Source organism: Amblyomma maculatum, chromosome 1 (genome assembly GCF_055883805.1).
Source record: "Amblyomma maculatum isolate TAMU_Amacu chromosome 1, ASM5588380v1, whole genome shotgun sequence".
Classification (NCBI taxonomy): domain Eukaryota; kingdom Metazoa; phylum Arthropoda; class Arachnida; order Ixodida; family Ixodidae; genus Amblyomma; species Amblyomma maculatum.
Genome location: NC_139344.1, coordinates 186717550 through 186738397, shown reverse-complemented (window position 1 = coordinate 186738397; position 20848 = coordinate 186717550). Strand labels below are relative to the sequence as shown.

The following is a 20848-nucleotide window of genomic DNA, read 5'->3' as shown; positions in this document are numbered from 1 at the left end:
GAAGCAAACTACCGGTTATAGTGTGATTTTTAAAATCCTTTCAGTTAAATCACGGAACAGCAAGTGCACTTCCTTGTGTCGCACTGAGCTCCCCTGCGTGGCAAAGCACGTCGCACACTCTACGCGCGTGCACGTGCCACTCGTTTCGTCCTCCAGTTTGCTTTCAGTCCTCAAGCATTCTTCCTATCTTGAACAAGATTGCGCAGCGGCTACTCATTTTCCTCCATCGTTTTTTCGCTTTTCTCCTTTCCCTGCATCTGGGTTGCACCATGTTTTATCGCCATGAACCCTCTAATGCTTTCCTTCACTCTCACATCACTGTTTTCATCAAAAGAGTGAGCAGAAATGCTCGTTGTGATTGTGTCTTCGCTCATGGTTGGTCGCGTAGCGTCACCACTCGTGGCGAGGAACCGCAAAACGTCACGGCGCTGCACAAATAGACGATCGGCTAGCTTCCTGTGACATTGTGCAAGGCAGTATTTTTGTAATGACAGAATAATAATAATAATAATAATTGGTTCACAGGAAAGGAAAGGCGCAGTATCTGTCACACTTGTTCTGTGGCACCTGAACCGCGCTGTAAGGGAAGAGAGGAAGGTGGGAGTGACAGCGGGAAGAGAGTGGAGGACTCCGGAGTAATTTCGGCCACCTAGGGATCTTTAACGTGCACTGACATTGCACAGCACACGGACGCCACTCCGTTTCGCCGCCGAAGCAAAACGAAGCTACGATATCATGGGCTGCCACAGAAGTTCATTACACACTTTCAGCCATTCCTCAATGTAGTTTCATGTGCATTACTGCCCTTCGTTTGTATTGCACACAAATAAACAGACACAAACAAAATTAACTGATATAGTAACTTTGTTGATCAACAGTTCACTAACTGCACACACTTATGCTCTCTGTAGAGGAGTAAACAGGGCAATTTTTTAAAGTTATCAGATTCGTATTTTAAAAACTATGAGACACTTGTCTGTACATGCGAGTTGCACAGTAAGGCAAATAACACCTAAGTGACACTTAATGACTGGATGATTCACTAACTAGGTTTCCTGGGCCTCTGTCAAGCTGTTTGTACAGCTTTTAGCCCAGGCGACCATCCACTTGGAAAATAAATCTGATTTGATTTGATTTGATTTGATTTGAAATAATCAGCTTTGTCAGGGTTCTCCCCAAAGTGGGCGGCAGTGGTTTTGCAACCAATCTTTCCAATCACCTGCCCACCTATTGGGCAAGTCTGCTACAGTCTGGGACTTTCTGTGCCAGCCACGCTGTTTCAAACAATGCAGTGCCAGTCACTAGTCACTACCCCTTGAGTCTTATTCTGGGATGGTGTCATACTGTTCTAACGCCCTACTTATATTTCTCTCTTGCATCCACGTGCTTCTCTGCTCTTCCAGCACAATGAGCTGCTGTGGTTTGAGAATGCTTCACCGCACGGGTCAATGTGGTGAAGCATCCTCATAATGCAAAGAGGTTGTTTGTGACAAGGCACCACTGCTACTGTGTCGCTCTGTGAAAGGAGCCGCGATAGTACTTGTGATTTTGGAGCACTTCTTTGACATTCCCAATGGTGTGCACAGGACAAAGAACATGACGAATCCGTAAAAAATCATCATCACATAGCTTACATCTCAAATGTGTACAACTATATTTCAGGCATTCATTAAATAAAACTGCTATGATGCAAACGATTTTTCGCAGTTTTTTAGGGCTATACAATAATTCGAAGTTTCGGATAATTTGTACAATTTTCTGAAGGCCAAATTAACCATACTTTGCTATTTGCAAATGTGGCCACTGCTTTCTTGTTTTACTCCATTTGATATTGTTGCTGGTTTCTAAAAAGCAGCATTTTCCTTTTCATGCAATATTAGCACTGATACGCCGTCTGTTTGTCTGGCGCATTTACGCTTTCAAAACACTCCATTTTTCATCATGTTGTGGTGCTATTTAACATCTTGCATTCAGAGAAGGCCAACATAAACCTTGTGCTAGCGAGGCACTGGAGCATAGACAAAGCAAGCAAACAATTTAGAGTCATGTCATGCGCTGGAGATGGGTCCAAAAAGAAAAGCTGCACAGCTGCCCGTGCTGTCATTTTTTCCCCTGAATGCATCTGCTGTGCTGTCATTATTTCATTTGTACTGCCACTCCCCTCTCCACTGGTCCTCAAATGTCCACCTCTTAAAATTTTCCTGTGGAGAACCCTTAGCTTCATAATTTTTTTATTTTAAGGGGGCGACAATATATTATTGCAAAATTAAGGTCATCAACATCAAGGGTGAGCTGTTTTTTTTTGTTTGTTTTTGTAATTGCCAATGTGGCTCATAATATCGAATGTCGAAAATAAGCATTTTAAAGCTTGCTGAATTGGCTTTCCTCCATTGCATATTTTTAAATTGCCACCATTTTTTATGCATAATACAGACAATGTTTGTAGTTATGGCAATGTAGAAGTTATAATTTTGGTGACGATACCATGCACACCTATGCAATCTTTTAAATATGCATTGCGAGAAAGCTCATTCAACTAATTTTCAAATACGTATTTTTGACGTTCAAACTTGTGAATTTCATTGCCAATTACGAAAACTTGAAAACTCTACCTTCGATGCTGATAGCCCTTTAATTTTAATTTTTCAGTGTAAAACTGACCTTCAAGGTATAAATTAAAAATGGATTAGGTAATTTTAGTTAATCATTTAATCACCATACTCTATCATGCACATATTACTGCCTTGCTGTAGGAAAAGCCTGACCCGACCACACCACCATAACTACATGTAACAGTGTTTAACGTGGTGCTGATGCTTTTGGCACCCAGGATTACTTTTCTTTAAAAGCAGCACAGCACATGCTGCTTTTGGGGTGGCAACAACGTGCGAGGTGTGAAAAACATGTTGAAATAGAAACCATTGAAACAGTCAACCAGCTAACCCCAGTGCTAGTGCATCCTCTTCCCACTAAAAGCCTTATGGAGAAAGTGTTGAATAACGAAATCCGACAGTGAATTTGAACAGAAAATCGTTTGGACTTGCATTTAACCAGCGGTAATCTTACATACACAAAACAATGTTAAGAAAAAGCCTTATTATTCCAAAATTAAAGAGAAAACATGTGGTTTTTTATAGCGACTGCACATGCCAGTATTCATGGCATCCATGCGCAGTAATTTCTGCTAACAGTTTATTTACAGCCGATTCTTATCACCAGCATTATGACGGCTTCTGCAACACACAATCAACGTTGCATAAACTTCGCACAGCCAGTCAAATAAACACTCAACAAAGGGCCGATTTTTTTCTTTGTGATTTGAAGTACTACTGCAGGTTAGAAGTTGCTAGTTTGCTTTCGAGAGTCAGTCACCTGGCATAGTACCTTTAAACACTGACATCATTCACGTTTGCAATATGTTGAAGCACAAGACCTGATGCTTAGAATACATGCTGCACACACTGTCATGAAGCCATGAAGCTCAGTTTGCACTCAGCAATGTGGTGGCACAAATGGAATGAAACAAGGAAGACCTAGTTAGGTTTGGGGGAGCGCTCAGCCTGATGCATGGCTGCTGGACGCCTGCGCCCTACAAGGTCGAGCTCCAAGTCAGCTTCATCACTAAATGAAGAGTTCTCCGAGTCACTGCTGTCTGTGTATACACCCAATCCAGGAAGGACACCCAGGCAATGCAGTGCAGTCCTTGGAACTTGCACCTGCACTTCACCAGGTGACTGGCTCCGTTCGTCACCATCACAAGGGCCATGCCGCTCAACTGGATCAAGAAAAGAAAAGCAAAACTGCAGAGACATTGCACAATAAAAAGAAGTTGTCAACATCAGCAGGTCAGCTTTGTCTCTTCCACTGGTGGAACCTGCTGTGTCACTGTATCCCAGCAAACCTCCTATTAACATCGGCCCACTGGACTGGAAGCAAAGTCTTGCTATGTTTACCTTTCCTTGGAATTAATTTCATGGTCCTAAGGGTTGCAACGGGTCTTTTAAGTTCACCAACCAACCTATGAGTGACCATGACCTCTTGCAGTGCTTTCACACTGAAAAAAATACCATCGATTGCGGATTGTAACCGACTGGGTTCGAACCCGCGTACTAGGGTTCAGTAGCCAAGCGTCTTAACCACTCAGCCACCGCAGCGGGTGCTTTCAATCTCTTTAGCGAAGTTTAAGTAGGGCTAGACATCAGCCATTTTACTAGGAGGCTCCCAGATGGCACCATAAGTAGGGTTAAACCCATGGCTTCCCAGATCAACATGCCTTGACATACATTACATGGAAGTGACCACGTCTATTTCCATTTATCAATTTCAGAAAGGATATTATCACCTTGTGTTCATACTTTGGCTCACTCTGACCACTTTCTATTATTCAATAATACTTGTAGTACTGTAATTTCTGGTATACAGTAAAAAATACCCGGTGCCTAGTTTTCAGGACACATTTTTGTCTAAAAAAAAAAAGTTTTGATCCCTAGACTGGCTGTACTTCGTGGATACAGTCGGTGGTCAGTATACAGAATCTAACTGTGAATTCCTGCTATATAGGCAATATTAGGAAAAAAAAATTACAAAGAATGCTGCATAGTCTACCTTTACATATAGTCTGCAAAGTTTAACTTGTAAGCACGAATAATGCACAGGCTGTATGCCAGAAATTATGGTATTTTCATTTCTGCACTTCACTGCTTCATATTTGCTTTTGCAATGCAAGCCTTAGTGGAGCCTTCTTCAATAGTCTCCAAGTTTCTGCCTCGCAAATGAGTAAGGAGAACAACTTCCCTTTGTGAGATACTGGTAAGCTGCTTTTTACAACCTAAGACTACTCCCCAAATGCACCCCACATTGGCATACCAATTTTATCACACATCCCCTCTCATGATTTGGACCTTAATGCAATGTGATGCTAATGAATGCTAACATAAAGCACTAGAAAACCAAGATTTTCACTTCCTTTTCTTCTCATGGTCTTAATGCAAGAACCATGTTGAATGTAAACTTTACTAATAACTTCTACTGCATTTCCAAAATCATCTGCACTAACACTTCTCCAAACAAATTTAGTCCCTTTTCTTATTCTATGTGTTTCTAAAATAATTTTACATTCAGAAAAATATGTTAGCAACAGGTCAGGCTGCACAAATAAGCAATGTGTTAGATGAGGTCACACGCAAAAACGGCAATAAACTCGTGACCTCCCCTTCAGAGCAGGTTGCGACCAGACCTGTTGCTGCACTTTACTTGCACGAGGGGGGAAGATATTTTTGCAGGTCCTGAGTGCGCAATCACGTGACACAAAAGTGACGTAGGGCCTACGTCACTCCTGCGCACCTTATGGGCGTTCATTATTATTTTTTTTCGTCTTTCTGGAGGGAATGAGAGAGTGGCTGCAAGCTGTTAAGTACAGTGAGCGGGAAGAATGCAAGGAGGCGCTTGGTTGTGGGAGCGGGGCTTTGAGCTGGAGGATGGGGAGCGCTTAGCCGTCCTGCGAGCAAAGCACACAGCAGCACGCATGCATGCTTTCTGAAAGAATGAAAGGAGAAGCGGGCAGGCTAGCCAACATAGACAGCGCGGTTTCAAATCAGTGACGGTTTGGAGCTGCCCTCGGCAAAACACAGAGCAGTCCTATCGTTTATTTTTTCCTAGCAGTTAGGTATGGGCTGATTTGGCCTGAGCGGCAGATTTGACTGCTTCTGTGCGCGCGAAAAGCTCTCAATGGGATGTTTTTGCATCTTGGATTGCACCTCTTATGGGAAACAATTATAGAGACGAAAAATTGTCTGTCCATAAGTTAAGCAACATACTGTATAATTTAACAACTTAATTCCAAACGTCAACATTTACGCGCCCTTGGAAGATACGTCTTGACAGTTATTTCTATTCTGCCACTACAAAACTGCATGTTTGTGGGCGCGCGTGTGTGCGGACAATCCATGCTCAGGTACTCAGTATATGTGTGGCCCCGCATACGGTCAGTGCTCTTTAAGTTTTCATTACAATGAGGAAAGCAAACACACGATCAGTGCAGCGCGCTGCGAAGATGTGGACTCACGAGTGCTAAGAGTCCCTGCGTCGCCTCGAGTACCAGCCACCCCACCAAACTACTGGAAAAAAAAAGAACGAAAGCAAAAGATTGCGAACGCACAGAACCAGCGCTCACTGATGTCACTAGTTTGAAACCGCGCTGTCTACGTTGGCTAGCCTGCCTGCTTCTCCTTTCATCCTTTCAGAAAGCGTGCGCGCGTGCTGCTGTGTGCTTTCTTTGCTCACGGGACGTAGGCTAGGCGCTTCCCCTCCTCCAGCTCGAAGCCCCGCTCCGACAAGGCGCCTCCTTTCATATTTCCCGCGCATAGGACTTTACACAACGTCACCTAGCTTGCAGCCACCCTCTCGCCCCCTCCAGTAAAACGAAAAAAATATATATATATTTATAGCACGCGCAAGAGTGACGTAGACCCTACGTCATTTTTGTGTCATGTGGTTGCGCACTCAGGACCTGCAAAAACAGCCTCCCTGCACAAGGTGGCGCATAATTTGAAGGAGGTCGCCAGCAAACACGGCGTCAGAATGACCTTCTCCGCCCCCCCCCCCCCCCCCCTCCCAAAATTGGCTAACATGTGTTTTAAAGAGTGATGGGTGATGAAAAAGAAAACATACCAAAGGCTGCTCTAAGAAGCACGTTAAGCCGTATGTCAAATATGCCACTGGGGTCATTTATCAAATCCCCTTAACTTGTGGCAAGGTATACGTAGGCCAAACTGGCGGATGTATGAATGATCGGGCTGAAGAGCACAACCATTCTATGAAAAACAGCCCAAATTTACACCTACCCGCAAATTGTATGTGCCAATTGTGCGATTTGAAGCCAAAGTGTGAACCAAAGCTCACAGAAATCAGGATTTTAAGCAGGAGCAGGGACACTTTTGATCGCGAGTTTTCTGCGCATGCGCGAAGTCGTAGCGGCCACTGATGTAAGCACATTGGACGGCGTCGACGGCGTTTCTCGGTGCCGCCAGTGCACGGGGGCTGGCGGCACCGGGCGGCTCGGTGACTGTCACAGGCTTGGCAAAGCGATGCCAACCACATCTGCCGAGTACGGTTGCCACTCTCTAGACGTGCTGGGATGCAAGAAGCGGTTTTTCAGGTTTCCTTCGGCGAGCCGCGACCAACAACGACGTGAAGCTTGAATTAGGGCACCAAGCGTTAAGATGTGAATGGCGACCTCAGCAACCGACTGCGTACTCTCGACTGTGCGAAAAAATACTTCGTTACAGGTATGTATGCATCTAAAGGAAATGTGCAGGGTGAAAAGTATCTACTGGAGTTTGCACAAAGCCTGTAACCCACCAGTGATAGCCGCAATGAGCATTTGTTCGGCGCGTGTTTGCTTTATGTGCGAAGGGGCCGGGTAGCGCAGATATCACAGGTGGCTGTGTGCGCTAGACCGTAATATTTAGCATGTTTTATCACGACTGCCGCCTGACTAGAAAGAAAAAAAATTGGCCGTTTGTTGTGATGCACCACCGTTCGCGAGCCGAGTGGTTGAGCTGGTCATGAAGCTCGCGAATGGCAGTGCATTAAAACACCGTATCTTCTTTTCTTGTTAGTCAGGTGGCAGTCACGATAAAACATGCTAAATATTATGGCCTAGCGCACGCGGCCGCCTGTGATATCTAAGCTACCTAGCCCTTTCGCACATAAATAAAAAAAACTACAAAATGCATCGCCATCAGGCCCCGGCGCAACTAAAGTAAACACGTACCAAAGAAATCCTCATTGCGGCTATCACTGGTGCGTTACAGGCTGGGTGTAAACTCCAGTAGGTACTTTTCATCATGCATATTTCCTTTAGATGCATATACATACCTGTAGTATCTGTGTTTTTTGCCGCTCGGAGCATAGACACTCTTGCACGACGCACAGTATTTTTTTTTTTTTTTTTACCTTACAGGCTCGCCTTCGTGCTCGCCAAAGCATTCGGATTTTGTTCCTTTGGTGTAAGCAATCAGATGCACTTCGTTAGGGAGCTTGATAATCGTCGTCTTCGTCCAACCGTTTGCAGCGGCAAGGAAACCACTCGGCACAAATGAGTCTCCTGAAGGGTTCATGCTCGTTCACTTGCTGAGTGGATCGCTCTGGACGTAGAACAGCGTTGGTTCCTGACCGAGATGCGCATGTGTCACCAAGTCGTTGATTCTGCAGAAATCGCAGTGGAGGCAGAAAGGTTGTGGATCCTTTCACAACAGAATGACCATTCTCTCTGCACCGAGAACCTTTCCACCACTGCGACCACATCCGTTCCGACTCGATCCTGAAGGCAGAAACCGGCTACAGCGCTGAATCATCCGTTGCCAGAAAAATGCAGTGCGTTTCCTGTTGGTGTGCATTCCGGCCGGGACAAGGCCCTTTTCAGGGGTGTGTATAAGTGCCTCTCTGCCGAGCTTTGTAGATGAAATCCTATAGCTGCACGCTTGTAGATGACGCGAGGAGGAAGCGACGCCCATTGCACCATGCCGGCGCCGCGGTGACCGCATTGTGCTCGGTAACTCAAGACACCCCGCGCATATGCGCCGCTCGCAAGTCAAAGGAGATGATTCCACCTAGCTCTGCAGCATCAACAAACCCCTGGCTGCTTTGCCCTTTGAGATCCCTCTCCCTCTCTCTCTGCCTCCGCGCTCTCCTGTCTGCTGAGAACCTGCACGCTGAGAGCGTCTCATTCTGTCACGTCGAACACGGCCCACACTACACGCTCTTACAAAACGAAGGTAGTATATGCGTGCATTATGAGTGGATTGTGAAAACGCTGTAACATTCCCCCATACTGCGTGAGCATGATATACTGCAATCACTGTCACTACATTCCGCCCCGAGGCCAAAGAAGGGGGGAGCTTTCACTTTCTACCTGCGTTGGCGTGGCCATTTCGTATGGTGCGCTTTCGCGTCGTCTGCTACACTGCCGTCCAATGTGTTTCTCGCCCACTCCCGCATGATGGCGGCACATCCTCCCGCAAAAGGCGGATTGAAAGGCTGTGATCAGACTACATCAGTGACACCTCGGTATCTCTTTTCAGTGGCGAAAGTCGTCTTCTTAATTTCATTAGATAAGAATGGCCTACCGTGATATTCATGGCCTTGCCGGCTGTGTGCAGGTGTTTGTGAGCGCTCACGTTTACTTCGTCAATTTTTTTTTGCGCATGCGCATAAAATTCTAATTTTTTGTCGTTTTGGAGAAGTGTGACCAGCTGGAGTTCAGCTCCTGTCCTGTCCGTGTTATCTGTGCATTCGTCTTTGTTAGCGCTGTGGACCTTTCCTTTTCGTTCAAATGCACCAACCAGCCCAGCAAGTGGTTTTACTTAAGTTGACAAATGTTACACGGGGTGCACCAGTAGTGGCATCTTGCTAAGTGCTGCCTGAAGAGACCACGCTTGCATCACATGTACATATATAAAGAAAAACAGCTTTGTGAGAAAATATATCAGGGCTAGCCATAAGTGAGCCGCAGATTACCTGTAGATGTCTAACAGTGCCTGAATCGAACTCCAAAAGGATACAGGACTATTCGGCGTTCTGACATCCCGCAGCCAACAATGTCTCTAATTTTGCCCAATTTTGTGTAGTTGACTGAAACAATAGTAAAGTACAGAAATAATTTATGATGGAAAGCCAGAGCCAAAACATAAAAACATCTGCAAAATGAGGCATAACACAGCCCTGCTCCTATATACATAAATAAAGCAGTCAGAGACATTCAGGAATTTATGCACAAGTACTAAAAATGCCCATGCTGGTACAACGACAACGCAGTGACGTGATATCCCTACAAACTAATTTTCCTTGAGAGAGCATCTGCAATAAATTGGGCCAGCAAGGCAGCAGCTAGTCAGTTTCAGCTGATATGTTGGTAGCAAGCTGGGCTTTCACACTTAAAAGACATTAAGGTGCACACTATACCTTGATGATGCATTCATTCTCACAAGAAGATTCTTAACTAAACCAAGCTTCTAGAATAACTATACTCAGAGGAAGTACAATATGATTAATGTAACACCAAATGCTACTACAACATGCAATTCTTTCAGCGTAATACATGAAAAGCGATGTGACAATTGAAAAAGCAAAACGTCGATGATATGCAAATGCAAATAGCCTGGGACACACCTTACTGTGCAAGATTTGCAGTTTTTACTCTATCTAGCACTTTCCAGACCTTCCACCCACCTAACCGGCATCAAGAGCTAAGCAGTAATACAGGCAAATAAACAATACATAATGTTTTTTTTGTACATTGCAACTGCTTTTACAGAACTTCATGACCTATTTCGGCTTTAGCAACAATAATTCTACAGTTACAGTCCTACTTCTCATTCGACACATAGATGCTATTAAACAATTGCTTGCTGCCATCAAGTCATTTATCACCAATAATAGACTTCTTTCATAATTTATTAGTTTGCTTTGTGAATGTGTAATGCTCCAAATACAGCACCACTGGCCACAAATAAAAAACAAGGATAAAAAGCTAATATTGCATGTTATTGCTCCATAGATCCATGTAGTGCTGTTAGGAGAACTATGTCAACATATTCTGCTGCATAATTCAAACGAATCATGGCTATAAAATAAAGTTCTCAAAATTGCTGTTCCACCAATAGTGGAGCATCAAGTATTGAGCTGAAGCCAAATTAACATTTACGGAAAAGGTTTATACCAACGTTACTCGAACAAACTCAGTTTCACAGCTCCGCCCGGAGAGGTGCCCTCGGTGGCCATTGCGAGAACAAACGGCGCTGCAGTCAACTCTTGCTCCTTGCCGGGCGCGTCGTCTGCTACACGCAATGCGGAAACATGGAGCAGCCGGCACACACGTAGCTGTTGTGCGCTGTCGTTGCACTCTACAAGGCTACAGTAAAATAATAACTACATTACGACAGCTTTGGCTTTGACACAATGCATTACCTTGGAGAACGCGTTCTCCAAGGTAATGCATGGCATCACAAGGTAATTCATGGCATCACACTTATTTCATGCCATGAAATAAGTGTGACAGAGCTGTCGACTTGCTCACCAGCCCCAACATTTTAGAAACGTAGGGCCTGGGTTGTAGCGCGCCGTCTACCTCCTCGGCTTCATTTTTTTTATTACGCGATATTGTACGCACCTCGTTCAGGTGCAAAGGCGTCATCGCTGTAACCCAGAATTGAGAAAAGCGTATACGAAAAATAGGCATGTCACTTCGTATTAGATTATGGTGTAGCCGTTCATTGCGTAGCCCTCAGTATGATGCCATGCAAATTAGCTTCTTATTTAGAATCCACCTTCTTGTCCAGTTTGAGTCGAGTTTGCGACAGGGATTCAAACCGCCAACATGTGTGCCTCCAACTTTATGCGTTCACTGTAAACGTAGGGCGTACACCAAGAAGATGCGGCATCTTTCCCGTAAAATTAAATAAAAAATAGACATTTAACGCTGTTCTGAACTATATGCCATCCTCTCGATGCCAAAAATTGGCAGTATGTAGGGATGGCGCTAAAGGCACTATCGCGTCCTCTCTTATAGGGCCACTGTCCAGGGAAGGCCCTTTTAAGCAAAGGAGCCCAGTGTTTCGATCAGGTACCGGAGATAGTCTGTGCAAAATGCTACAGTGACACGCGCGCCTCAAAGCATCGAAAATACAATTCAAAGCTCGCTCATGCTCTCCTCCGGGAAGCCAGCCTCCCCGTTTCCTGTGCTGGCCCGACGAGCCACAGCAATGACGTACGTACCGCGAACGACGTCCATTGGTCCGTCTCGCTGACTGACGGGAGAAGGTTGGGTGTCTACCGCTCGCTGGGCGCTTTTCCCTCGCCACGGACAGACTGAATCCAGCGGCGCGCGCTCCCTCGACCGTTTTTTTTTTTTTCGCGCTCGCGGAGAGCCACGCCCCACCTCCCGCCAAACGCGGAGGAGGAAGGGGAATTTGTATTGCAGAGGCTAGACGACCTCGGGCAGGAGAGTGAAAAACCTTTGCGAGGGAACGGAAGGAGAGAGGCATGACAGAATCAGGTGATTGCGGTGGCTGTAACTGCGTTATTAGTTACTCTTTTCAAAAACATTTTGCGGCCTTGCGTTCTAGGGGCGAAGTCTCACAGTCACCGGGGAAGAAAATATTTTCGACCGGAGGGTGAACAGTGGGCCTTTAAGACGGTTAAGAGTTCTCATATATATATATATATTGTAACATCAGGCCTCTTCATTCTGGCTTGCATGCTTTGCACCGAGGGGCAACAGCGCCTATCGAAACGATTACTTAGAGGTTTGTCATTTCTTCGGGTCACTGATAGACCCCCTCAGGATTAAAAGGTGGGCAGAAGCTCTGCACAGAAAAGATCCATAACTTACTTCGGAATGCACCATTTCTGATCTGCATTTAGAAGAGGAACTATACTGAAGTACTCTCGTTATGCAGTTCGTGCAGCGAGGCTCTTTATTTCCTTGCTAGCACATATTTCAGATGTTAAAGGCACTAGACCGAAGAGAAAGCCTCCAAATAATCGCGCTGCCCCATGTGCTTTGACAGCAGTGCCGGAAGAGAACTTGCAAGATTCCAAGAGTCTATCAGTGTATGTAGCGCAAACCGGACAGCTGAACTGCACAAATGAATTTTAATCTGGATCATTTTGAGTTCGTCACAACATACCAGTAATTGCAAGGAAATTTGAGTACTTTCGCGATGAGAAAACAGACGAGCAATGAGGGCGAGGAAATTTGCTTGTTGAGAAGACTTTTGTCATTGGTGAGTGGTTGTCACGGAAATGATTACCAGTTGCGCAAAAAGTTCTCAATATCATGTGAACTGAGCATTGGTTACGTATAAGCTCCTCTGAAGCAGGTCAATGAAACGAAATTGTGCACGGGGCTTGCAACTCAGAGCTAATGTGAAGAGAGGAGACATAAGAACTGCAGAGAAATTCGACAAGCAAGATGATCACAAAAATTAAAACATATTCAAAATAACTGAACATGCAGCATAAAAAATGCATGCTGCGAGCTGACAAGAAAAAGAATAAAAAGAGATATTGCAGTTAAGAGATAAGCACCTAAAAAGCTCGAAATTAAGATTATCTAGATAAGCATCTACAAGGCCTTCCAGACTTGCAAAGGCTGGCATGTCATGCGCCTACCTTGAATGGCTCTTAACTGCATGTTTGTGAGGCGGGCAAGCACAAAAGTGTATAAGTTTCTGAATGAACACAAGATATGCTACCAACCAAGCAAATGAGCTCTTAATTCATGTATTGAAACGCATTCCCTGCAAATATGGCTTTTGCTGTTGAAGTAATACAAAATCACATGCAACAAAAGATGCCAGGGAAAGTTAGACATGCTAATGCTCATTTTCCACCAAACATAATAAAGGATTATGTTGCCCACTCAAATATTTCCCAAAGGAAGTGTAGTGTTCTCCTTTGCATTGCTTGTAATCTTGCAATGTTTGTCTATGTTGACAAAACCAAGTTCTGGTTGTTTGATGTGTTTTGTTTGCATAAGACATTAGTGTTTTTAACAATATTGCATTTCCGCTCAATTTTCCTTGTTGCGTTATTAAAAACCTTCGTTCATGCAGTCAACTTCTAACACCCTTTCCGGTGGTGTAGATACCTTGAATACTGTGTTTTAAAACTGCAGTCCAGTGCTAGTTTGAAATTAAATTAATTCCCCCTACAAGCAGTAAAGTTACGTCGTTTCTTCTTTCTTTTCTTTGTGTGTGTGTGTGTAAATGAAGGAGGGGGCATCTCTCAAGAGGGCGGTTAAGACTATAATCACAACTTCCTGTGCTTACTCACAATAAATTTTTAATAGACTCATGCGCTTGTTCAGTCATTTCCTTTCGCAGTGCGCATGCTCATTCTCACCGATTCCACTTTCAGTAAACTCATTAAACAACGCTACACATCTGACATTGTTTTAGACAACATAGTAATAAAACTTTTTTAACATTGCTATATGCGAGAGTAACAATATGGAGCTATATTCTATGCTGGACCTCAAAAGTAGGACGCTAAGAAAAGTTTCCGATTAGATGATGTTGGAAACCGTTTATTCGTATTCTGTGTTCACTATATCGTTTGACGCGAGTAGCCAGATTTCATGCACTGCATGAACAGGCTACTAAGGCTGGCAGCTTCCTGCATGTAATGAAGGTAATCTGCACAGCACAGCAGTAACAATGACATCCACTGCGTTACCTTCTAAGGGTAGAGTGCTTCTATGCATTGAAACTGACTAATCTGTTTGCATGACAGAAACTATGCTCTGGAGAATGCACTACAAAACACAAGAACACAAGCCAATGAGCAAAGCTGGAAACAGTCCTGGTGAGCAAGTCGATGGCACTGTCATGCTTGTTTCACGGCATTAATAAGTGAATTTTGCATCACACAAAGGCATTCTCCAAGGTAATGCATGGCTTCGAAGCCAGAGCTGTCATAATGTAGTTATAATTTTACTGCAGTCGTGTAGAGTGCAACGGCAGCACGCATCAGCTACGTGTGCACTGCCCACTCCATGCTTTCGCACCGCATGCAGCAGACGATGCGCCCAGCAAGGAGCAAGAGTTGACTACAGCGCCATAAGTTCTTGCAACAGCCACTTGGGACACACTCCTCTGCTGGGTGATACGGGGAGCTGTGAAACTGAGTTTGTTCTAGTAATGTTGGTCTATATCACCATTTCTAAATATCAATATTCACCACAGTGGTTTATAGCTCGTTTTAACACTTATTTCCCGTTCCAGTGTGTGTGACCATGCCACAAGCAGCATGGAGTGGAGCACAGCATCCCATTGTTATTGATCCTTAAGGCATGTAAATAAAGTGAAGAAAAAAAGGTACAGGATTCTTTCTTTGAAACAAACCAACCACGGTTTGTTCTGGGCTTCATATTCACAGACGCACTTTGACTCCTTTTCCTTATAGTAATCTTAGCACAGTGCTGTAAAGTGGTTTAGAAGACTATAGACACCTAAATTTATTTGTTTACTCCTTTCAAAAGATGCATTAGACACTAGAACAAATGCATAACTACATGGTATTTACTTACATAGCTTTAATTCACTATAAGACATAAGCCATGCTGCTTCAAAGATTAGAATGACAGCAAATACTGTGTCAGCAGTTATAGTGCCATTTCTCTCATGCCTTATGCAACCTAAAAGCAACTGCATGCCACAGCCATTGTTCAGTTGATGAAATTGAACCAGTATTAGAAAGAAATTCAAACATAAATTTATTAGCAATTGTAGGCAAATACCATAGAATTAAAGAAGAAAACAAGCAAGCAAATATTTGGTGTATATACTCCTTTAGTAACAGCTCAGGGATGTAACAAATTCCATAGTCACATGCTGAGTGAAGAGGCCTTATATTCACTCAGCATATGAGAAGTTCTGTTCTACAGAAGATACACAATTTCTGTGAATAATGCCATCCTGCCAACAACAACAAAAAGACTCTGCTGGCTCTACCACAACACCTGTATGATAAAGTGTGCTTTGACTGTGCACACCCTGGTTACATTGTTATCAAAATTCCAATGAAAGTACTTCAACACCACTCAAGCTGCATACCTGCATACATGTGTGGGTCATGCTGCTGAAGCTTCAGCTGTGGCCAATTAAATCAGAAAAGATATGTAAACTACTGCATCACTGCAGTATTTTCTTGAATCATTCTTCACCTTTTTCAAATGCCTGAGATATTTCACAAGAACAAAATGAGAATGCTCATACTAGATCCAAGAAGATCAGCACAAAGGCTACTTCATTCACAGAGTGCCTGCTCACTCGTTTCATAATAGCTGGAGGCAAGCATAATCATGATATTGGTGCAAAATGTAGAGAGCAGTACTGCCCAATGAAAATAAAATGAGAAAACTTTTATATGGCTACAGAAAGCAGCAACACTTAACTAGAACCTTTGTTTCTTTTTTCATACAAAATCATGTGGTTTATATAAATTGGTCCAATAATTGCTAATAACAACAACATAACTGCTCCAAATATAACAAATAATGTACCTGCTGAAGAAGAATGCAAATAAAAACCGGTTACATACATAGCTGCGCATTTAGAATGCTGTTTTCTTGTAATATGCTTTGTAAATACATACGGTACATACCTGAACTGTTGGCACGCTGCTTCTTTTCAGCATCGTTTGTAGTGTCTGCACACTTCCGCTTCACAGCACCTGACAGCAAAGACAGCTGGCTTTTCTTTCCTTGCCCAGAAGTAGGTACACCTCCAGTACTTTTCTTTAGCTCTAGCCTCTTAGCTTCCAAGGCCTCTTCAGACAATGTAGCAACTGCTTTGTGCGTTGAGTCAAGGCATCTTTGCAGGTGCTTCATTACACACCATGCACATCAAAACAACTAAGAATTTGATAGCACATAAGTATGACAAAACTGGTCAGCATACACAGCTAAAACTGCTTCTGAACACACACAATTCAACGCCTGCATTTACAATTGCAGGCACAAGCTTTTACAGAATGAACATTTAGAGTTACTACACAAAGAAAGCAGTGTCCTATATGTAGGACACTAAGAAAATATTAATGAGCATTAATCAAATTGTTCATGTTAACCACACACTTTTTTTATACTGCAAGTGCCATGAAATTTTCAACCTATCATATAATTATTCAAAGAGTCTTTTTTAAAGTGAACATAGTTGCATCTAAAAGGGAACCAGGTGCAATGCCTGATGCAATATGCACGGCTGATTTTAATCATTCCTTCTTAACTAAGAACAACACTGGTAATATGCCTCATACAATTTTCTAGGTTCAGCTAGACTAGAGCAGAAACAAAGGTTTTAGAGAGGGACAGAGAGAGATCTACAAACAAATGCAGTGAGGTTGGCCTAAGCAATGCTTCTTTGGCCTGACACACTGCACTGGATGAGGGAGATGGGAAGAGGACAGAATTATGATACATGTAAGCATCAGTATAGTAAATGTATGCTTGCCTATGATAATTTGTGAATTAGAGCTCTGTTAAATATATATATATATATATATATATATATATATATATATATATATATATATATATATATAACAAAATCACGCATCGACAAGGCAAAACCAACAAATCATTCAACGATATAAGAAGCAAATGTGAATAGAATTGTGCGCGAAGCTGTCTGAAACGAGATCAACCTTGTTTTTACTCCCTGGTATAAAAGTGGTACAAAACCTTAATTATGAGAATTATCTTACAAAATGAAGGCTTACTGTGCTTTCACCATGATGTGGGATTAGGCAAGTTTTTAAGAGCTAAAAAATCTGGTAAATCTTAGCACACAGAGAACCCTATGGTGCTGCAGTGTTACTGAAGCATTTCTGGCAGTCTTTATTTGAAAACTACTTACATAATTTTTTTTTTCAACCCATGCAGCAAAAAGAAAAACAAGCCTTTAAAAGGGACAGTTACTGACCTTTTTAACAATTTTTTTTTCTTGCTACATTCGAAAGCTCCACTCCAAATTAACGAATACTCATGTGTGGAGCTGAGAAACATGGCAGAACATTTTAAACATAATTTTTTACATATGGTAGTCTCGTTTTTCTCAATGGTATATAGCATCTGCAAACATCGTGGATATGACAATGTTAGCATGTAGCTCTATGCAGCTCTATGAACCCGACTGCCACGTCCCATAGGTCGTGTGCAGAATATCCTTAACTAAGATATATAGATTTTGTTGAAGCTATACTTCAGTGTACTAAGCTACCTTTAAATAAAATGAAATTAATAAGAGACTAAATAAACCTGGTGACATCTACCCCAGATACCAATAACCATATTTTGCCTGTAGCAGCGCTGCTGATGGTAGTGCTGCTACAAGTAAAGCGGCGTCCTTGGTTGTGTGATTTTCTGTTTTCAAAGCATTTTAAAAGCGAATCAAGCAAGACAATAGAATAAAAGTAGCTGTAATTTACTGCATGGGAAAAAAGTAGGCTGCCTTAAGTTTTTATGAACACAAATAACTGTTATGATGCTGTGGCATAGTCACAAAACACAGTATATCCAAACACTCAAAGTAGATACCAGTTGTATGACGCCACCATCTATTGCCACCACCATCTAACTTTCTTGATCAATTTAAAATACAAATTCATGGTTAAACAGTATGAAAACGAGTTGTATGAAACTTGCAATATGCAGCACAGCGTATGTGCTTTCTAAATTGCTTTTGACCAGTTGCAGTATTTATATACATTTTTTTTCATCCATAACACTATCTACCAGTGATTTGTTATCCCTATTATTTGTGAAGATTCTTGGCGCACAGAGTAGCACTGCAGTCAGCTATGCTGCAAATGTGTGGTTTTACTGCACACTGCATTTAAACAAGTTTCACATCTACACGTAGACGTGTAGGAGTGGATGAGATACTATCCAATAGAAACATAATTGTGGCATTTTTTCAATTTAAACCAAGGCCACATCAGCATTACCTTAATCTAGAGACGTCACTATATATAATCGAACCTCCGCTTACCAGGGGGCATAGAATCAGTCCAGTAATAAAACTTTGTAAAACTGCATAAGCACCAATGCGCACTGCTGTTATTTATGGGAAGATCTGAAGCATAGAATCAATGACTAGGTAATACAAAGGATATCCTATATTCCTCAATCTCTTGCATGTCTTCTTTCATTCGTTGTAATTCGATCTCTTGCTTCCGCATGTCAACATACTCAAGAAAAGTGACCTCATCGTCGTCCAAGCCACGAATCATGTTCTCTGGAGTAATCCAGGAAATCCAACGCATGAATACAAGTGGCAGCAAGCATAATAAAAAAAAACTAAAACCTATTCTATACACTTAAGCAACACCTACTGAGCTTGTGTGCCTCTTCATAGTCTGCCTGCTTCTTTAGTCGTTGCTCTTCCAGCCTTTCAAACAAAGATCGGGGATCATATTCTTCTTCCGGCGCCTCTGTTAAAAAGATGTAAACTGTGATTTGCACACACGTTCACGCTGCTCACGCAAATTTTTGTTAAGGGAACCGCAGGGCATTGCTTACTCAGCACTTGTACATCAGCAACGTTAGCGTTCAGCGCCTGTTAATGTGAACATAATAGGAACCAAAATAACCATGTATTTACGCTCGTAAGTTCTAAATATGCGCAGTTGAGCACAAGAAAGAGCGCCGCTATGTCCACTTGGGGCTAGAAGTAAATTTTAACAAGAGAAATCAAATGAGGGCAAGTGCAAAGTTTTGCTCGCGAAACACATTCAGACTGCCCTTGAATATCAACCTGGCGACCGGCGAAATTTCTCCGAGTAAATCGCGACAGCACACATAGAGCATAATATATATATATATATTTGTTCCTTTTCCAGCGCCACGAAAATGAGCAAGCGAAAGCCGGGCAACGTAAGGCGCCTTGAAGCAGTGGTCACATACCAACTGGATCATCTTCTTTCCGGACTTTCTCCCACTCTTCTTGCCTTTTTTTGCGCCTATCTTCAAGTTCGCTTTCGGACACGAATGACTTGAACTTGGGAATTGTGTCCTGCGACGTGCTGCTTCCAAAACTCATTGTGAACGTGCTCTTTTTGTCAGCATGCAGTCAACCAATGGCTATTGGAGCATTTGATTCACCTGGGTTATAATCTAAAGCTTAAGTTGCTATTTACCTGTTTCTAGCAGTAAACAAATGCGTGTATACAAGGACAAAGCTTAGTCGACGTTGAAGAGCAGGAGGACGACGCAGCCGCTGCCTATTCAACCGCGACGCAGCGACGTGCCGCCACTCCAAGATGAGCCAAATTATAGCCAAATCCTTTCTCTGTTTGCTGGCTTTGGCCCTTTGGCTATCTATGGCAAGTCTATGGCTGTGCGGCTATTAATACCATGGACTAACGCTACCAGTCACCACTGACGCTACTTTGTTACGGAGTGTTCCCTTGCTCTTGCGCCGAAGGGACCAACGAAAAAAAAAAATTAATTGGACGTGATTTAACATTAATTGTAGGTTTTTGTTTGTAAATGTTTTGGCAAAGTTATAACAAGGTTTATTAAGGTGGTAGAGGTGGCGTAGACGGCGTAAACACACGTTGATGATACTGCTAGGTCATGAGCACCGTGGTCGTACAGTCGTACGCACGGTGTAAGAACTTCACCGTGGTCGTACGTAAGCACGTGGTCGTAATTCTTCTCGGAAACACTTTTTCGTGGCAATGGGCGCAAAGATAGACCAGACCATCTTTATTGGAATGCTCCGTCGCTTCTGCGCATGCGCCAGTTGAAAGAAGTGAGGAGGAATAACTTGCCGGACGTGACGTAAGACTTGTTTTATGTTTTGTTTGTAAAATGTCTGCCGCTTCTCGTCGCCGTTTCTAGCGATAGGCCGACAGATGGTCGCCATGTGTCGCCGGCTCCGAGTCCATGATACCTGAACTTGCAGAGAGCCGGCTCCGTGAACTGCGCATGCGCGCCCAGAACCAAAGTGGAAAGGAGGATGCGTTGATTCTCTCGACGGATGTGACGTCAAACAACTTTTAGTATTTGCTTTTTTCTGGAAATAAGCCTCAAACCCAGATGCCAATTACCCCGTTTCGAGCCACCGCACCCGAGCAAAAGCTGGCGCGCTTTTCGGGCAACGGGTGCTCGCGCCTTGCGAGCCCTAGGTCGCTTTTCATGCGTCGGCTTGTTGTAGTTTGCGGGGCATCATTCCGATAGATGCAAATTCGGTGAAAATCTGATTCAGTTTGTGGATTGTTGCCCTAAATTCAACAGCGTAGCCTTCGTTCCTGTCCCTGGCCTGTCTGCAGCCTCCGACTA

At 43.3% G+C, this 20848-nt stretch overlaps 1 protein-coding gene across 3 annotated transcripts; it reads right to left on the bottom strand.

Annotated features, from left to right (window-relative positions):
• Nucleotides 1-2117: 2117 nt before the first annotated feature.
• LOC146205135 (PSME3-interacting protein) lies at nucleotides 2118-19867 on the bottom strand. Of its 3 annotated transcripts, none has more exons than XR_014704131.1 (5): nucleotides 19469-19863; nucleotides 18898-18996; nucleotides 16168-16236; nucleotides 2861-3775; nucleotides 2118-2810 (listed from the first exon to the last, which is right to left on the bottom strand). XR_014704131.1 is itself a non-coding variant. In XM_084589827.1 (5 exons), the coding sequence occupies exons 1-5, from the start codon at nucleotides 19602-19604 to the stop codon at nucleotides 3534-3536; spliced, it is 789 nt and encodes a 262-aa protein (XP_084445953.1). In that variant the 5' UTR covers nucleotides 19605-19867; the 3' UTR covers nucleotides 2118-3533. The 3 variants fall into 3 exon arrangements, 2 of the variants coding, with proteins under 2 accessions (XP_084445953.1, XP_084445952.1); XM_084589827.1 differs by adding an exon at nucleotides 18679-18800 and having other exon boundaries at nucleotides 2118-3775; nucleotides 16168-16357; nucleotides 19469-19867; XM_084589826.1 differs by having other exon boundaries at nucleotides 2118-3775.
• Between the last annotated feature and the right edge of the window lie 981 nt (nucleotides 19868-20848).

Excerpts from the sequence above, each read along its gene's own strand:
- LOC146205135 (XM_084589827.1), bottom strand. The coding sequence starts at position 19,604 with ATGAGTTTTGGAAGCAGCACGTCGCAGGACACAATTCCCAAGTTCAAG. Across the intron at positions 18,997-19,468 it reads GAAAGAAGATGATCCAGTTG|AGGCGCCGGAAGAAGAATAT; the intron begins GTATGTGACCAC and ends TCTTTTTAACAG. Across the intron at positions 3,776-16,167 it reads GCAGCGTGCCAACAGTTCAG|TTGAGCGGCATGGCCCTTGT; the intron begins GTATGTACCGTA and ends TTCTTGATCCAG.